Below are 19,772 nucleotides of genomic sequence, written 5' to 3' on the forward strand. Positions count from 1 at the left end.
GTCCATAGAGTTAGACAAGAAATAAGGTATAAACATTTGCAAAGGAGAAAATAAAACTTCCACTATTTGCAGGTTATATGATATATATCTAGAAATTCCTGGAAAACAAATTAGAAACTTTTTTGTTAGAAACAAAGAGAATTCAGTAATATGGCTGGATATGAATATTAACATGAAACTTAAAAATATAAAAGTTAATTTAAAAAGTTTTAGACTTTCTATATAGAAGCTACCAGGGAGACAATTATGTAGGGAGAAAATACCTCAAATATTAAGAGATGAGAAAGGTAAAATACTTAGGAGTAAACTTACTAAATCCAAAAGTACATAAAGAAACCTTCAGGGGTGCCCAGCTGACTCAGTTGGTTGAGCATGCAATGCTTGATTTCGGGGTTGTGAGTTCAAGCCCCAAATTGGGGATAGACTTTACTTAATAAAAGAAATCTAATATTTTAAACAAGACATAGAAATAATCTTGAATAAAAAGAAAAACATACTAGTTTTTTTATAGGAAGACCCTATAAACAGTTTTATAAAGAAGTTGGTTCACCTTAACTTAATCTCTAATTTACATACCCTCTCAATATATGTGTGGACAAGATTTTTTTTTTTAAACAGATAAGATGATTCTAGAGTTCATATTCTGAACTAGCTAAGAAAAATCTGGGAAAGATAATGAGAAAAGACTAGAACTCCCAGACTTTGAAACATGTGTAAAGTTGGATTAACTAAAATCTTGAGGTGCTTGTTCATAAATGGAGTCTAGAAATACACTCAGATCTCGAAGGGAAATTCGAGTTAATATAAAACTGGCATTTCATATCAGTGGAGAAAAAAATATACTTTCAGCAGTCATGTTGGGATACATGTGTTTGTAACCTGGATAAAAACCTACTTGGATCCCTGTCTCATTCCTTAGACTCAGATTAATGTCAGCTGGATCAAAGATTTCAGTAAATAAATGAAAACATAGGAATACTAGAATGTCATAAGAAAGTTTTTAAAAATAATCTCAGATTAAGGAAGGTATGACATAAATGCTGGAAGCTGTAAAAGAAAAGATAAATGCAAATGTGTAGAAATAACAGGTTCTGCACGGCAATAGCATCATGAAGAAAACTGAGACAAATGACATTCTTGGGGGGAAAATATATGTACACGTGTGTTTAGAGAGCATGAAGAGTGGTTGCCTCTGAGGAGACTGAGAGTGTGGGATAGAGATACTTACTTTTTGTGTATTCTTACATCTTTTTAACTTCATACCACATCCATGTATTATGTTTTTGAATATAATTGCATTGGCATTATGACTATAAATTCTGAATATAAGGGTACAATAGTGACAATGACAAGATTATATTGTAGGTTAGAGGACAGTCCCTTTGCTGGAGATATAGTCATCTTATATTTAAAAGGAGTCAAATCATGCAGAAATAGGAAACAAAGCATTTATGACTGCAGATTATTTAAGGTCTCTATACTGTACTTATCTAGATGATTGGTTTCTTTTGATTGGGTGCTCCTTTTTTTCAGTTTTATCGAGATGAATTGACATACATCACTGTTTAAGGTGTATAGCATAACGAGTTGACTTACATGTATTGTAAAATGATTACTGCCTAAGTTTTGTTAATATCTATCATCTCCTATAGATATAAAAATCAAATATAATTTTTATTTTTACTTATGTTTTTACTTTTTATTTTAGTTCCAATATAGTTAGCCTACAGTGTTATATTAACTTCAGGTGTATAATATAATGATTATATATATATACATATATATATATATTCAATATAAGCTCATGCTCATCGAGCGTGTTCCAGCATGCTCATCAAGGTGACTACACTCTTACTCTCCTTTGTCGATTTCATACGTCCTCCGCCCTCCTCCCCTTGTGATAACGATTTGTTCTCTATAGTTAAGAATCTGTTTTTCGGTTTGTCTCTTTTTTTTCCTTTGTTCATTTGCTTTGTTTCTTAAATTCCACAGTGGAGTGAAATCATATGGTGTATGTCTTTCTCTGACTGGCCTATTTCATTCAGCTTAATACTCTAGCTCCATCGATGGTGTTGTGAATTGCCAGATTTCATTCTCTTTTATGGCTGAATGATATTCCATTCTGTATATCTATCCCACATCTTCTTTATCCACTCATCACCTGATGGACACTTGGGCTGTTTCCATAGTTTGGCTATTGTAAATAATGCTGCTATAAACATAGCGATGCGTATATCCCTTTGAATTAGTGTTTTCCTGTTCTTTGGGTAAATACCCAGGAGTGTGGTTACTGAATTATATGATAGTTCTATTTTTAACTTTTTAAAGAACCTCTATTCTGTTTTCCACAGCGGCTGCACCACCAAAAGTGCATAAGGGTTTCCCTTGTTCTAGATCCTTGCCAATACCTGTTGTTTCTTTTGTTTTGATTTTCACCATTCTGACAAGTGTGAGATAATATCTCACTGTTACTTATATTTTCCCGATGATGAGTGATGCTGAGCATCTTTTCATGTGTCTGTTAGCCATCTTTATGTCTTCTTTGGAGAAATGTCTGTTCATGTCTTCTGTCCTTTTATTTTATTATTTTAAGATTTTTAAAATTTATTTGAGAGAGAGTGAGCATGAGCAAGGGGGAGAGTCAGAGGGAGAGGGAGAAGCAGACTCCCACTGAGCAGGGAGCCCAATGCAGGGCTCAGTCCCAGGACCCTGAGAAGGCAGAGGCTTAACCCACTGAACCACCCAGGTGCCCTGGCCCATTTTTTAATTAGATTATTTGATTTGGGGGGCATTGAGTTGTATGAGATATATATGAGATATATATATATGAGAGAGATATATATATCTTTATTGGATAGATCATTTGCAAATATCCTCTCCCATTCAGTAGGTTGTCCTTCAGTTTTGTTGACCGTTTGTTCCTTTGCTGTACAGAAGGTTTTTTATTTTGATGTCCCAATAGTTTATTTTTGCCTTTGTTTCCCTTGCCTCAAGGGGCCTATCCAGGAAAAAGTTGCTGTGACCAATGTCAGAGACATTACTGCCTGTGCTCTAGTCTAGGATTTTTATGGTTTCATGCCTAACATTTAGGTCCCTAATTCACTTTGAGTTTCTTGTTTGTTTATGGAATAAGAAAATGGCCCTGTTTGAGTCATCGGCATGTAGTCGTCCAGTTTTCCCAACACCATTTGTTGAAGAGACTGTCTTTTTCCTATTGCATATTCATGCCTCCTTTGTTGAAGATTAATTGACAGTACAGTTGTGAGTTTATTTCTGGGCTTTCTGTCCTGTTCTATTGAACTGTGGGTCTGTTTTTATGCCAGTTATGTACTGTTCTAACTACTATAACTTTATAGTATAACCTGAAATCTGGAATTGTGGTACCTCCAGTTTTGTTTTGCTTTCTCAAGATTTCTTTGGCTTTTAGGGGTCTTTTGTAGTTCCATACAAAATTTAGGATTGTTTGTTGTAGTTCTGTGAAAAATGCTATTGATATTTTGGTAAGATTGCATTAAATCTGTGGATTGCTTTGGGTAGCATAGACATTTTGACAGTATTTATTCTTCTAATCCATGAGCATGGAATATTTTTCCATTTCTTGGTGTCTTCTTCAATTTCTTTCATCAGTGTTTTATAATTTTCAGAGTACAGGTTTTTGAGCTCTTTGGTTAAGCTTACTCCTGGATATTTTATTATTTTTGGTGTAATTATAAATGGGATTGTTTTCTTAATTTCTCTTTCTGCTGCTTCCTTATTAGTGTAGAGAAATGCAATGCATTTCTGTAGATTGATTTTGTATCCTGCAACTTTACTGAATTCATTTATCTGTCACTTCTAGTAGTTTTTTATTGGAGTCCTCAAGGTTTTCTATATATAGTATCACGTCCTCTGCAAATAAAGCTTTACTCCTTCATTACCAATTTGGATTTTTCTTATGTCTTTTTCTTATCTGGTTGCTATCACTAGGACTTCCAGTACTATTTTGAATAAAAGTGGTGAGAGTAGACATCCTCGTCTTATTCCTAACCTTAGAGAATAAGCTCTCAGTTTTCCCCCATTGAGCATAATCTTAACTATGGGCTTTTGTTTTTATTTATTAGAGAAATGGGGGCTATGGGTAGAGGGGTGGAGGGAGAGGGAGACAGAGAATCTCAAACAGGCTCCATGCCCAGCATAGAGCCCAACGCGGGACTGGCTCTCCGACCCGAGATAATGATCTAAGCCATAGATGGTGGTTTTCATATAATCAAGTATAATTTTTTTATTTTTTTAAGAATTTGAGAGAAAGAGAGAGAGCAAGAGAAGGGGCAGAGGGAGAGGGAGAAGCAGACTCCCTGCTGAGTAGGTAGCCTAATGTGGGTCTCAATTTTGGGACTGTGACCTGAGCCGGAGGCAGATGCTTAACCAACTGAGTCACCCAGGCTCCCTCAAGTAGAATTTTTAAATACAAAAGTAGTATGTGCCTCTTGATGAACATAGAGAAAACTTTTTAAAAGATCAGTCATTATCCCATTGTCCAGAAATAAAAACCATCAATATTTTGGCCCATTTCCTTTAATTCTAATTCTCTCATGGTCCATTCATTCATTCAACACCTATTTACTGTAGGCATCCCATGAGCCAGGAACCGTTCTAGGCACTTGAGATTACAGCAGTGAACAAGGAGGGTCAAGACCTTGCCTCTTCTATGTCCTTTGCATTTCCATGTACATTTTAGGATCAGCTCTTCAATTGTTCTTAAAAGTCTGCTGGGATTTTGATTGGGACGGTGTTAAATCCATTAACCAATTTGGGAAGAATTGACATTTTAACAGTATTCATGAACACAGTGTCTGTCTTCACTTAATGTAGATCTTCCTTAATTTCTCTCATTAATGTTCTTTGATGTTCAGTGTACAGGTCTTATATTTTGTTCAGTTTTTTGTAAGTACCTTATATCTTTATGCTATTATTTATAGAATTGTTTGTAATTATCAGTTACAAATAGATGTTCTTAGTATATTGAATTAAGATTGGTATAAGTTTTTTTAGGATTTTATTTATTTATTTATTTAGAGAGAATGGGGTGAGGGACAAGAGGAAAGGAGAGAATCTCGGACTCTGCGCTGAGCACAGAATCCAACATGGGGCTTGATCTCAAGACCTTGAGATCATGACCTGGATTGAAATCAATGCTCAGCTGAGCCACCTGGGCTCCCCTAAACAGGATTAGTTGTTATAAATTGACTTTGTATCCTGTAATTTTGCTGCACTTGTTAATTCTAGGAGCTCTTTTGTAGATTCCTTAGGATTTTTTACATAGGTGATCATATTTCATTGACAAAAAATCTTATTTCTTCCTTTCCAGTTAGTGCACCTTTTATTTCTTTTTTCTTGCCTTATTGCACTAACTAGGACCTCCAGTACAATGTTGAACAAAAGACGTGGTAGGAGCACACATCCTGACTTTCTTCCAGTCTTAGGGCCACAGCATTCACTCGTTCATGGTTAAGTATGGTTTTAACATTAGGGTACCCTTTAGCAGGTTGAGATAGTTCCTTTTTATTTCTAGTTTGCTGAAATGTTTTAGGAATGAATATTGAATTCTGTAGAATACTTTTTCTGCCATTTTTTGAGTGAGTGCTTGGTTAGGGTTCTGTTGTTACTTATTAATATGGTAAATTATATTGATTGATGTTAAACCAACTTTATATACCTAGGAATAAGCACACTCAGTCATATTTGTATTTTTTATTTTGATTTGCTAAAATCAAATATTTCTGGATTTGATTTGCTAAAATTTCAGTAAGATTTTTGCATCTACATTCATGAGCATACTAATATATAGTTTTGTTTTCTTGCAATATCTTTACCATGTTTTTCTATCAGGGTAATGTGAGACCCATAAAATAAGTCAAGAATTGTTGTCTCCTCTTGTGGTTTCTGGAAGGGTTTTTGTAGAATTTTGTATTATTTCTCTCATAAAAGTTTGGTAAAATTTTCCAGTAAAGCAACTGGGGCCACCCACTTTTCTTTATGGAAGGTTTTTAGTTACAAATTCAGTTCTTTTAGTAGATATAGGGCTGGGGCGCCTGGGTGGCTCAGTCTATTAAGCTTTTGCCTTTGGCTTAGGTCATGATCCCAGGGTCCTGGGATTGAGCCCCGCATTGGGCTCCCTGCTCAGTGAGGAGCCCATTTCTCCCTCTCCCCCTGACTCTGCTCATGCTTTCTCTTGCTATCTCTCTGTCTCAAATAAATAAATAAAATCTTTTTAAAAAATAGATATAGGGCTATTCATATTCTTTTTCCTTTCTTTTTTTCCTTTTTCTTTTTCTTTTTTTTCTTTTTTTTTTAGGATCTTATTTATTTATTTGACAGAGAGCAACAGGGAGAGAGGGAACACAAGCAGGGGGAATAGAAAAGGGAGAAGCAGGCTTCCCACCAAGTAGAGAGCCCAGGGCAGGGCTCAGTCCCAGGCACAACCTAAGCTGAAGGCAGGTGCTTAATGACTGACCCACCCAGGTGCCCCCAGGATATCATTTTTCTTGAGTGAGTTTTGGTAGTTTGTGTCTTTCGAGAAACTTTTGTGTTTCATCCAGGTTGTCAACTTTATTAACATAGTTATTAATAATATTTGCTTTCTGGCCTTTTTGATGTCTGTAGGATCTGTACTGGTGTCCTTTCTTTTATTTCTGATATTGGTGATTTGTCTTCTTTCTTTTCTTCTTAATGCCTAGCTGTAAGTGTATTAATTTATTATTAATCCTTTCTAAGAGCAGCTGTTGGTTTCATTGATTTTCTTTTTGTGTGTGTGTGTGATTAAAATTTTCTTATACATTTTGTTTCTTTTTTTTAATTTATTTTTTATTTATTTTCAGCATAACAGTATTCATTGTTTTTTGTACCACACCCAGTGCTCCATGCAATCCATGTCCTCTCTAATACCCACCACCTGGTTCCCCCAACCACCCCCCCCACCATTTAAAACCCCTCAGATTGTTTTTCAGAGTCCATAGTCTCTCATGGTTCACCTCCCCTTCCAATTTCCCCCAACTCCCTTCTCCTAACTCCCCCCATGTCCACCATGCTATTTGTTATGCTCCACAAATAAGTGAAACCATATGATAATTGACTCTCTCTGCTTGACTTATTTCACTTGGCCTGATTTTCTGTGTAGTTTGTCTGTTTCTGTGTGGTTGATTTCTGCTCTTACCTTTATTATTTTCTTTCTTCTACTTATTTTGGATTAATTGTTTTCTATTATAAGCATTCTAATTACTTATTTATTTTAAAGATTTTATTTATGTATTTGAGAGAGAGCGAGCATAAGAAGGGGGAGGAGCAAAAGGAGAGAGAGAAGCAATTTCCCCACTGAGCAGGGAGCCTAATGTGGGGCTCAGTCCCAGGACTGTGGGATCACAACCTGAGCTGAAGGCAGATGCTTAACCAACTCAGCCACGCAGACCCCCCTCTGATACAAGAATTTTAAACTATATTTCTTTGTAAATATTGCTTAAGCTGTATCCTACTACTTCTGGTATGTTGTATTTTCATTCCATTCAGAATATTTTCTAATATCCCTTATGATTTCTTTCAGTGACCCATGGGGCATTTAGCAGTGTGTTGTTTAATAGGTACCTGCTGGCGGGTGGAATGTTCTTTGGGTGTCAGTTAAACCACGTTGGTTGGTATCACTCAAGTACTCTCTATACTTACTGGTCCTCTGGCTAGTTCAGCAAACACTGAGAGGAGTGTTGACATTTCCAAGTATACTTTTGGATCTTTTAGTTTCTTCCAGTTCTGTCAGTTTTTACTTCATGTGTTCTACAGTGTTGTGGTTAGGTTCATACATAATTTGGGAACATTATGTCTTTTTGGTGAATTCATCCCTTCATCACTGTGAAATGCCCCTTTTTAGTCCCTATCATATTCTTTTTTCTGAAGTCTACTTGAACTTTGATAGATTTTCTTTAAAGAACTATGCCTATATATGTTCATTGGGTTTCTCATAAAAATCCTACAGGAATTCTGATTGAGATTGTGTCAGATTTATAGATTTATTTGGAAAGAACATCTTCAAAATATCAAATCCTCTCACCTAAGAACCTAATATGTCTTTTCATTTATTCTAATCATCCATATCCTATATTAGAATTTTAAAGGTTTTTTTCATACAGATCTTGTGTGATCTTAAGTTACTTCCCAGATATTTTATAGGTTTTTTTTCCTCTTATGAGTAATATTTATTTTTATAATATTTTTCTAATTGGTTCCTACTGGTGTAGAAAAATGCTATCAAATTTTCGATTGTAACATGATTTTGCTAAAACCTCTTACAACTTCTAGTAACTTACCCATTATGTGCACTGGGATGCCTTTGACATCTGCTTGGAGATGTGGAGTAGGCAGTTGAGTCTATAAGTTAGGAGTCCATGGGAGAGGTGTTGGCTAGAGGTATAAATTCTGGGATTGTTTGTATGCAGGTGGTACTTAAAGCCTGGGTAAGATCACCAGAAACCATCAAAGGAGCAGCCAGTAAGGGAGCAGGAAAGCCAGAGCGGTATGGTGCTCCCGAGCCAAGTGAAGAGGTGTTTCCCATAGTCTGCATGTCTGCCTCCTGCAGCAGGAAGAAATCCTTCAAGAATTTGTTCTGAACTCCCCCTGCGGGCACTGTGCTCGATGGTTAAGAGCAGAGACTCTGAGTGTGTCTCGGACCAGACCGGGGCTCCCTCACTTCCTCATGGGGTAGCCTGGGGCAACAAACTCGGCTCTGTGCCGTGTCTGCTCAGCTTCCTTATCTACAGCAAGAGTGGTATTAGCCTCTCAGAGTCCTACAACTAAAGCACGTGTAAAAGCACATGTGGCAGGCTGGCACCCAGTGACCTCTCACTGAATATCACTCTGTATTTATCATTATTGTTCTTGTTGTGGTTACTCGTAACGGTTAGTGCTTGAAAGTCTGTCTGGATTGAAGGATTCTGTTCACGGGGCATGTGAGGGCGAGAGGATGGGAAGGGTGAGCTACAGCTGGTCTTGCAGTTCTTTATGAGGCGTTCGTGAGGCTGGAGAAGGGGGAAGGAGCTTCAGGAGAGGTGCTCTTCCATTCCCACGTTGGCAGTTTGTGGGTGACTAGCCGTTTGGAAAGACAGACTAAATAAATGAGAATGAGCACATAAATTGTAACTTAAAGAGGAGGGGAAAGCCCACAGATTACAGAAGATTCAAGAAACACATATCCACATGCAGTGTGTGGACTCTGATTCAAACCAGTTTTGTTTTGTTTTTAAAGATTTATTTATTTATTTATTTATTTGAGAGAGAAGGGGGAGATAGAGCACGAGTGGGGCGGAGAGGGTGAAGCAGGCTCCCGGCTGAACAAAGAGCCCATGCAGGGCTCCATCCCAGGACCAAAGGCAGCGGTTTAACCGACTGAACCACCCAGGCGTCCCTGTTTTGTTTTGATTTTAATGAGACTCCGGAAATCTGGTAACGAGAGCAATCTAATATTGAGGAATTGTCATCATCTGTATCTACAGTAGCTTGTGGTTTTGTGTTAATGGTCACTCCACTTCCAGAGATACAAACTAAAATATTTACTGATGAAGTTACATGATGTCTGAGATGTGCCAGGGTTGGAGCAAAGTCACAAATACAACTGTAGATACAACAGGCTTGACCATGAACTAAATTCCTTATAGCATTCCTTCTACTTCTGTATTTTCTTAAAATTTTTCATAATAACAACTAAAAAGTAAAGAATTAAGAGACTCCTTACCACATGTAACGCTTGGCTCTATTATACTAGATTAGAATTTGAAAAACAAAAAACTCGGCTTAATGTTCAACTCGAATACAGTCGCAATCAGCTGAAGAAGAGACTGAGTAAGATCAACAAATTAAAAGAGACCGTCCAGAAAGGCAGAGAAGACATCGATAACCTAAAGCAGGTAACTAAGAACAGGTGGCTGAGGCTCCCTGTCACTGAGACGATGACTTCCTCCACTGAGTAAACACGGGTCGAGCTCCTGAAGTGTCCTCCTGGGGACAGAAAGTGTGGAGGGCAGATTTGGGAAATACTGGAAGTCAAATCAGCAGTTTCACGAATTCCTGGATGTTGAAGTGGGAGCCTAAGCCTAGGAGGGACGCCAGTGATGACTCCTGAGTCCTAGTTGGGGTGATGGGTGGATAGAAGAGCGAGTAAGAGCGAGAACATTCCAGACTCGCGGAGCTGGAGCTGCCTGTGTGACACCGAAGCAGCGATCTCTGGCAAGTGAGGGGGGCACAGAGGGTGGGAGGAGCCCAGGCCTGTTTCTGGAAGTGAATTGAAACTGTAAGTGCTTGAGACTCCCAGGCAGGCCGGAGCACTGTGCGGGGCCGTGAGGCCAGGGTGGGACTCTGAAAGGAGTGGTCGCACGGGTTGTGGAGGTAGAGCGTAGAGCCAGAAACCCCACCATGCCGGGAAGAGGACATGGGGGCGGTTGTCAGGTTGCCAATTAAGAGGTCCGAGTAGCAAGAACGTCTTCATTGGACAATGGGAACAGAAGTCAGATGGCATTAAGCTGAGGAATGAATCCAAAATGAAGGACAAAGAAAGGTAGGAATTGCCAATTTCCAAGAGGCGTAGAGCCAGAGTGGGTCCCACAGAGTGGGATAGAATTTCGTGCACCACCCAGAACGAGGGTTTATCCCAGAATCACTGGGTTGGTTTCTTGACACTAAGATGATCTGTGGGCCTTATTAACGTAAAAGACGGTGAGTCTACAATGTAAATCGTCTTCATTCAGGCTGAAGAAAATTGTCTGCAGATTGTGGATGATCTCATGGCAAAGCGGCAGCAACTTAAGGACGTATTTCTCACTCAGAATGCGAGCGCCGAGAAGGTCCAAGCTCAGCTGGAAGAAGAGCGGAAGCGATTTCTGGCTATTGATAGGTAATTAGTTGGAAGGACCACAACCAGCAATTTGAAGACGTTTACTGCCAATTTGAAATTTATTGTAGGAAGCTTTGTTATTTGAATTTGTGCCCTTGCTGCCTTTGGTCCCACATCACACCTTTCAAGTGTGTTCTCATCTGGGGAAAAACCAAAAGAGGTGGTTAGTTGTTTAGAGTGAATAGTTTTCTTTGGCAGATGACAATGTGGGCCTGTGCTAAGAGCCCCTGCCCTAAATCCCTGTGACTCTGCTTGTGGGACAAACCCTGCAGGGGGTTGTCTGGAGCCGGTCTGCATGGTCACGTCCCCCAGCCCTGCCACTTACACACTACGCCTTCATTTCCTCCTCTGGTAACCTGGGGACGCTCACCGCGGCTGCCTCCCGGGACACTTGTAAGAATTAAATGAGGGACTGTTCATAGGACACTTAGAACAGTACCTGGCACGTGCTAAGCATGTGTGTCTGTCATGAAGGGGACGATGACACTTGGAACCAGGTGACCCGCTGCACCAGTGTGACCTCTGCTTTCCTGTATGATGGGCACGACTGTAAGCAGTTAGATGAAATGTGCTCTGGTTTGGTCAACTCAGCATTTCATGGTTTTGCCCACTGATCGAAGACTTACAGCATTTCAGGATAGAGCCAGAAAGTTCTTTGTCTACGATTTTTGAGTGGACTTAAAGGTCATTTACTCTTGAATTTTTTCACTTTTGTAGTTAGTTTAAACAGAACTACATCTCTGTTCATCATCATATTTTTGAAAATCATATTCTTAATTTATTTTATTTTTTGGTCCTGTTTCTAGATCCTCTTTAAAATCCCACATTGTTTTAACTAGTAAAATCCCCAAGCCCTCATTTAAAATAGAGAGCATTATACTAATGCTGTAATAGAAAAGTTCAGACCATTCAGACCATTCGATATGTAATGACTTAACTGGTAAGACATTTTTCTTGTTTAAAGGTTGTTTCTCTTGTTTTGAGGTCTAAAGTGTAGAGCTTATATTGAAGGAGAAATGCAGCTTGAAAAATTATACAGATTTTGAAACAAAGCTAGCCTGATTAAAGAAATTATCTTTATTATTTTAAAAATGCTCCCTTGGATTAACTAATTACAGTCATGGCCTTTCTCAAGAGTGTTAAAGTTTTATTAGAAGCATCAGTGAGGTAACTCTAGAACTTATAGCACTCAAGAAAAGACTCTTTTTTCCATGTAAATTCATTTACAACACATTCATTTTTCTTCTTTGGTGCAACTTTACATAAGGAGTAAAATATCATTTTTCATATCTATGTATTTACAGGGAAGTGGGAAAATGGCAAAAAGAAGTTGTAATCATTCAAACTTCTTTGGAACAGAAACGGCTAGAGAAGCATAATCTGCTGCTTGATTGCAAAGTTCAAGACATTGAAATCATCCTCTTGTTGGGGTCACTGGACGACATCATTGAAGTGGAGGTATTCGCCCGCAGGACTGCAGAGTAAAGTGGCCGCGGGCAGCTGCCTGCAATGCCCTTTGGCTGCTTCTCGAGGTCCCAGCCTCGCAGATCCTCCCTCTGCTGCTAAGGCTCCGGGGGGTGGAAAGGCATCCTCCCACCACGGTCCTCATTGCAGAGGACTGGGCATGTCACGCAGTTTTCTTACGTCTCTCGCTGATCCGTGTCCTCCTAGCCCCACAGGAAGGGCCGCAGTTTCTTTTCTACACATTAGATCCCGAGAGGAGTCGGAGATCGAGAGCTGTTGATGTCAATGGCCTTTGGTGGGGTTTTAGGGAAGCTGCTGCTGTGTTCGGAACGTGCATGTTCCCATTACCCCGTCCACAGCCAGTGACAAGACGGGTTTGTCCTGCCTCGTGGGTCCTCTCTGAGCTCTGCCCTGGGGTCTCCCTTCCACATTCCCCCTCCCCTCTCTCCTCTGCTGCACAGCTGGACAGCTACTCCCTCCATCCACCCTCCGCCCCAGGAAGGCCCTGAGTCCTTTGGAGTCTTCAGAGTGAAGCATCTTTCATACCAACACGTCTTCTCTTGCCAGTATTGATTTCATAACCTCATACTCACAAAGTCTTTGTCTTTTTTCTCAATAGTAGCAGAGGTCACATTCCAGACAGGAGGTAAGGAAAGGAGAAAACCCTTTCCTGGCCACAAACTACATAAACCCAACTCCGATGGCTTTAAAGGGGTGGGTGGGGGGCAGGATAGGGGGAGGTCTCATGCCTGACCCAGTCTGGGAATTTGAACACTGTCAACTCTTTCTGGCTCAGTGTATATATTGGCTTTGTTCTCCCAAATTGGCTTTCACCACATGGCTGCAGCTGTAACCACCAGCTCTGACCAGAGGGAAAGAGAACTCTCCCCTGTGCTCTCTGTTAGGAAAATCCTGGAGAAGAACTGTGGGTCATGGGTTCACTTTTGTAGGAGCAGAGAGAGAAGGGATGGGTCTGTGAACAGCAAAAATAGATGGGAGCCGAAAAACAATAGTTATCATACTACAGAAAGAAACAGAACATCTGTTTAAAAGACAATGCCAGGTGCCTGGGTGGCTCAGTGGGTTAAGCCTCTGCCTTCGGCTCTGGGCATGATCTCAGGGTCCTGGGATCAAGTCCCACATCTGGCTCTCTGCTCCGCAGGGAACCTGCTTCCTCCTCTCTCTCTGCCTGCCTCTCTGCCTACTTGTGATCTCTGTCTGTCAAATAAATAAATAAAATATTAAAAAATAAATAAAAGGCAATGTCATTTTAGAAGAGGTTACAGAGAGGAGGAAGCAACTTTAATGGCTGACGTCGAAGTGAGTGTTACTGGTCAAGTGTTCGTGCCGCTGCTTTGCTCTATTGCTTTCAGTTACTGAACCTTCAGTATGGTTCTCCAGCATGCCCACCTGAACAGAAATGACTTCTTTATTGGCTTGAAAGAATTTCATACTCGTGGTGGGGTATTTCAGAGCAAGTTTTAAAGGCCTTACACTGGAATAATACTGAATCATTATCTCAAAAGAAAAAGTGATAGGGTTGCATTCACTTTTTAAAGTATGATGCTTCTAAAGAGTAAAGCGTTCAGGATAGTGGAAAGGTCCAGACCGTGTTGTACTGGGAAGGGAAGGCTCGGGAATATGCCGTCCTCCTCCGTTGGAGGACTGTCCGTCCCAGGAGGAGGATCGTCGACTGTCCGTCCCAGGAGGAGGATCGTCCTCTTCCGTTGGAGGACTGTCCGTCCCAGGAGGAGGATCGCATTTGTTCTTTCTGGTCCCAGGGGGGATATAGGGTTGGGGAGTAGAGGCCACAGAGACAGATTTCCTCTCCTAGGGAACAATTTCTACTGGAAATATGGAGGGCCTATTGTGGTGAGCTTCCTGATCGGAATTTTGTAGGCACATCCAGAAGTGGCTGTGTAGTGGGGATGCTGTACAAAATGTTCTCTGTAAAGCCTGAAATAGAAAAGGCATGAGATCTAAAGTGTCTCTCTCCAGTGGGCTGAATGAGGATCACTGGGTAGAAATGTTTATAATAATTGTTACAGGAGTAATTGTCTTCCCATAATTGAGAGGTGGGACCTGAGATTTCCCTTCTACTGGAGGTGTTCAGATAGAGGATATGTGGGCACCTGGGGGGCTCAGTCAGGTAAGCATCTGTCTTCAACTCAGGTCATGATCCCAGCTCCTGGGATCACATCCCACATTGGGCTCTCTGCTTAGGGGGGAGCCTGCTTTTCCCTCTCCTCTGTCTGTCGCTGTTCATCTGCCCTCTCTTTTTCTCTCTCTTTCACAAATAAAATCTTTTAAAAAAAAGGGTACATTAACTAGACCTACCAGGGCTCTTGCAGAAGTTCCTTCTGTTATGAGGGAGACTGCGCTAGATCACTAGTTCTGAACTCCTACCGTGCAGGTGGAAGCACCTGGGCATCTTGTCGCCAGATCGACATGGCCTTGGAGGCCCCAGTAAGGAGTGAGGTGGGCATCAACCAGAAGCCTTGGGCGGTTGGATGAGATCACCATTTCATATAACAAAGGGCTTCCTCTGCGTTTCAGTTGGGAACTGAAGCAGAAAGTACCCAGGCAACGGTCGACATCTATGAGAAAGAAGAAGCCCTCGAGATAGACTACAGCTCTCTGACGGATGATCTGAAGGTAATCAAAAGATTCCCATTAGGACTGACTCACTGTGACAATGAATGTTTAAATGTGCTACAGCACACGTTTTGGACCATAGAGCCTACATTCAGGGAGAAAAGTAGATTTCTTAACGTCGTCTGAAGAAATGGTATTAAGTAGGTAGCTTTTTAAGAATGTTGAGATGACCACTTCTCACTGTGTGTTCAGCAGAACATGAGTACTATGAAATTTTTTCCCAAAGAATAAAAGCTTCTATGGTCAGCATTTTTTGAAGGACTTTTTCCTTGGAGAGTCACCATGATTATTAGTCTCCGAGCAATTGTGCGAGAGACAGAGTAGCCACTGTACTCTAGCGGCCCCTGCAGTAGGGGACACCACCTTCACGGCTGTAGGGCACATATCTGGGGTCCGGTTTCAAGGGCTCTTTAATTGGGCAGCTCTGGCTCTGTCACAGACATCCCTATAAGTTCCTACGATGCTAGGTTTCTTTCTGTTTTGACTCCATCCTAAGACTGCCTCTCGTGGTGAGGGCAAAATGACTGGCCATTCTTGGCTTTCCAGCCACACACAGCCATGACCTTCAGAGAAGAGACAGGCTGCCTTTGTAGTGACATGTTCTTAAAAGTGGAAGAGGGCTTGTCCGACAGACCTCTCGGAACTGTGTCCGCATCTCAGTGTCCTGAACTGGACCACATGTTCATTCCCCACCAAAAGCTCTGGGCACGGGGTGGTCTAGGCTTACATCAAACAGGGTCCCCCAATCCCCACCCCCAGCTACAGTGGGAGCTTGAGGGAGAAATGGTCAAGCACAGGCTCCATGAGAAAGGAGGGAGTGGAGCGTGGACAGCAGGCGGCAACGCCACATCTTTTAATTTCGTGTTCTTGATATGTGTTGTGTTCTTGGGTTAGTATTGGTTATTCACTGGGCTCTTGGACTGTTTATGCTATTTTTAGGCAATCAGAAAAAAGCTTTGACTTTTCTATATCTATTTAGTGCTTTCATTTTAGAAAATCCTTCCCCACATTATTACTGAGTAAATATTTATCCTGTTCATGGTTTTGCTTTCATTACCTATTTAATTCATCTGAAATTTATTTTGGCATATGGTAAAAGGTAAGAGTCTGCTTTTAAGAAGTTACCTATGGAGCCAGTTTATGCAACATTTTCCAAGGAATTCTCTTCTCAGTGACTTAAAACATCGCCTTTATCACATATAAATTAAAGATCCTGGGAGGGCAAGAAGGCTTTCCTGGAAAACCAGGCCAGCACCACTGTTTCCCTTCCCTCCTCACTCAGGCTCTATCCGTTGTTCTGGTTTAGCTTCCTCGACCCCTCCTCGTGGGCTAGATCCCTTCTCCCTGTCTCATGCTACCTGTGCTTTTGCCGGTCAGAGCATCTCAGGCGCTTGTCAATGCCCATGTGTATGTCTGACCTCCCTGTGAGCTCTCTAAGGGCAAGGCCAGAGCAGTTTTCATCACTGAGTGTCTCCGACATAGGAAATGGTCAGTATTTTGTAATGAATGAGTAAGCGAAGGTACCATGTGAATTGTTGCCCTTTAGCCAGACCACGAAGTGCAGGAGGGAAGCGTGGTCCGGGCGAGAGGCATCTCGAACAGCGGAGCTGCAGATGCGCAGCTGCTCCGGAAGCGAGCACTAGTGTGGTTCAGACCCTGACGGCTTTGTGCTAGGGAGTGCGTGGGTGTGGAAGGAGGGAGGCAGGGGGTGGATTCTGAAGGGCCCTAATTACTCAGCAGTTTGGAAGGGCAAGCTAATCCCTGTTCCTTGCCGGCTAACAGGCCTTACAAACTGATAAGGAAGTGGAGGCCTGCCTGAGGCTCCTGCTGCAGCAGGTGGCGTCCCAGGAGGACGTCCTGCTGAAGACGGCGGCCCCAAACCTGCGAGCCCTGGAGAACCTGAAGACTGTCCGAGACAAGTTTCAGGAGTCCACAGACGGTGAGCCTGAGCTCTAGCTGCTGGCAAGGCCATGTTCTTGGGTTGATGGGTTTGGATCTCGGTAACACTTATTAGCAACTGTAGCTTTATTTTTATCTAGCTTTATTTATTTGTATTGTATATCTTCCTCTGTTGTCTTATAGTAATGTGCACTTTTAATATGCACTGCTTCCTTCTTAAAAGTGTTCTGCTTTAACTTAAAAAGAAGTGTATTAGTTATTTTTTAAAACATTTATTTATTCAAGATAGAGACTACCCCCCACCCCCATGTGGGCTCAAGCTTATGATGCTGAAATTAACCTGAGCCGAAACCAAGAGTCAGACGCTTAACCAGCTGAGCTACCCAGGCACCCCAGGTGTATTGGTTATTTTAGAACAGGTATTTTTTTTTTTTATACAAGCAGGATGGTCATATTAGATACTCTTTCAGAATTTGTCATTATTATCTTAAAATTAGCCCTAGCAGATAAAGGGCTCATCAATTTTAAGAGCCATGTTCTTGGAATTAATAACAATTAGGATATTTTAAATGTAGATTTTACTCAAGACAACCAAACTCAAAATCCAGTTTTTAAAAATATTCTGTGCTTTCGGGATGCCTGGGTGACTCAGTCTGTTAAGCACCTGCTTTCGGTTCAGGTCACTATCCCAGGGTCCTGGGATCAAGCCCCGCATCAGGCTCTCTGCTCAACAGGGAGCCTGCTTCACCTTCTCCCCACTGCTCCCCCTGCTTGTGTGCTTTCTCTCAAAATCTTAAAAGAAAATTAATAATAATAAAATATTCTGTGCTTTAAAATTGAAATAAGAGGAGCCAGCCCCTCAGTGGTCTGCAAAATAAAGAACATTGATTTTCTCTTAGCTTTTGAGGCCAGCAGAAAGGAAGCCAGAATGTGTAGGCAAGAGTTTGAACAGGTGAAAAAAAGGAGATATGACCTTTTCAGCCAGTGTTTTGAGCACGTCTCGATCTCAATCGATCAAATCTACAAGAAGCTCTGCAGAAACGTCAGTGCCCAAGTATGTATTTTTCACCCACCGATGTTCCTGGGAACTTTGTGTTGCTGGTGGTTTTTTTCTGGTGGGAAATAAATGTCACATCATCTGAGTGACCCACTTCTGGAGCAAAGTCAGTTCCAGAAGATCAGTTACCATAGTAACTGTGTGTGTTCTAGATCCCATTCACTCTACCACTGGCTAGCCTGGACAAGGCAGAATCTCTCTGGGCCATCTCTTCATCTGAAAGAGGGGTTAGGTCACTTAGTTTCCAGATTCTCTGCAGTGCTGCAGTTCTGCTGTCTGGTAACTTGATTGTATGGAACCGTCAGCAGTCTCTGTAGTGAAGGGACATATAACGTAGAGTGTCTTGGGAGACGGCTGACCTGCGGTCAGGAGAAAGAAAGAACCAAAGGCAGGATTGTGTCCACAGTCTCTTTGCTAGAACCCTTGCCCGTTCCATGGTTGGTCCCCGGGGCAGAGCCTGCGGCACAGAATGTGGACTCAGATGTCTACTGGGTCTGCCACACCTGCTTTTACCTTTCTCGGGGTGTTCTGTGGCCAACAGCTGATCCTGGATCATTTTTTAGAATTTTAGCCACAAATAGTTACTTATTTTCAGTAAAGCAAGACTGAAATAAACCCAGTAACTCCTGGGTTCATCTCTGTAGCCACAGTACCTGGCCCACAGTAGGTGTTCAGTAAGTGGCTGGGAAATGGGCCCCAAGTGCACGGAATGAGACTGTTTTTGTCCAGTTCGTGGCACGTGCTGCTGAGGTCTGCATGGCAGGCCTGTGGGGAGGCCTGATTCTTCGTGTGTGTGAGCATGTTCTCCCTCTGCTCCACACCCAGCAGCCCTGTTTCCTGTGACTACACTGTAGAGCCAGCTCTGTACACGAGCCGCGGGCACTCATGTTTTGCCATCACAGTGGAGGAAAACCTAACCGGCAGAATATTTTGCAGCCAAACTCTGTTGCAGTTTTTGAAGTTGAAATTTACTAATGGCTTTTCTGATTTTGCTAAATAAATAACCTGTGTTTCAGGCATTTCTTAGCCCAGAGAACCCAGAAGAGCCTTACCTAGAAGGAATTAGCTATAACTGCGTGGCACCAGGCAAACGGTTCATGCCAATGGACAATCTGTCAGGGGGAGAAAAGTGCGTGGCCGCGTTAGCCCTCCTGTTCGCCGTGCACAGGTAAGGTCCCAGTGACCTGATTCTGCATCAGGGCAGAAACAAAATGGACCCTTCCACAGAAGGTGTTTTAGCATGTGTGATACAAAACTGCTTTACTGAGCCAGACAACATTCAGGCTTGTTTTAGGCCTATAATAATTTAGACTGCAAATCAAACACACAATTCAGTCTTTGACAGAGTTTCATTAAATCTCTATAATTATCAGTAGCTACTTATATTCCAGCTTTACAGAAAAGAAAGAAAAAATACTGACAGCCAGAAGTGAAATCAGGATTGCCAACAGTTAACAACAAACCCAAAGGGAACAAAAACTCCCGACCTGTATATTATTTTCCTAGCGCCAATTCAGAGACCTGTGTTTATGTAGAGAATGTTAAGTGAAGCATTTCTTCTGAAAAAAATGTTTAACCTCGTTTCCACTAGTCATGGTGGCAGTTGGTGAAGTAAATCAAAAGATTAGCTAAAATTAGGGCAAATGACTTGCAACATGCAAATCCTTAGATGAAGATCTAGGTGCCCGTGTTGCCTTCTCTCTGCTTCCGTGACCAGGAAGATTAACCTAAGTTCTCCAGCTGCTCGTTACTGCTCCCAGGGATAGAAAAAAAAAGAGGCCGGTACAG

General features: G+C 41.6%; 1 protein-coding gene across 4 annotated transcripts in view; it reads left to right on the top strand.

Annotated features, from left to right (window-relative positions):
- SMC1B (structural maintenance of chromosomes 1B) overlaps positions 1 to 19,772 on the top strand; it is a 76,193-nt gene that overhangs the window by 50,923 nt on the left and 5,498 nt on the right. For 3 of the 4 annotated variants that reach the window (XR_200775.3, XM_004771114.3, XM_045083703.1), the window contains 7 exons: positions 9,785 to 9,926; positions 10,764 to 10,909; positions 12,214 to 12,367; positions 14,930 to 15,028; positions 16,811 to 16,967; positions 17,827 to 17,981; positions 19,001 to 19,152. Coding sequence is in view for 3 of the 4 variants with exons in the window: in XM_004771114.3 (XP_004771171.2) it covers positions 9,785 to 9,926; positions 10,764 to 10,909; positions 12,214 to 12,367; positions 14,930 to 15,028; positions 16,811 to 16,967; positions 17,827 to 17,981; positions 19,001 to 19,152 (1,005 nt within the window). In the remaining variant the exon portion in view is untranslated. Of the gene's footprint in view, positions 1 to 9,784; positions 9,927 to 10,763; positions 10,910 to 12,213; positions 12,368 to 14,929; positions 15,029 to 16,810; positions 16,968 to 17,826; positions 17,982 to 19,000; positions 19,153 to 19,772 lie in introns of those variants that run through there. The other variant, XM_004771116.3, reaches the window with a different exon arrangement.

The sequence above is a fragment of the Mustela putorius genome, unplaced genomic scaffold (genome assembly GCF_011764305.1).
Source record: "Mustela putorius furo isolate JIRA1106 unplaced genomic scaffold, ASM1176430v1.1 tig00000738_pilon_pilon_pilon, whole genome shotgun sequence".
Taxonomy (NCBI): Eukaryota; Metazoa; Chordata; class Mammalia; order Carnivora; family Mustelidae; genus Mustela; species Mustela putorius.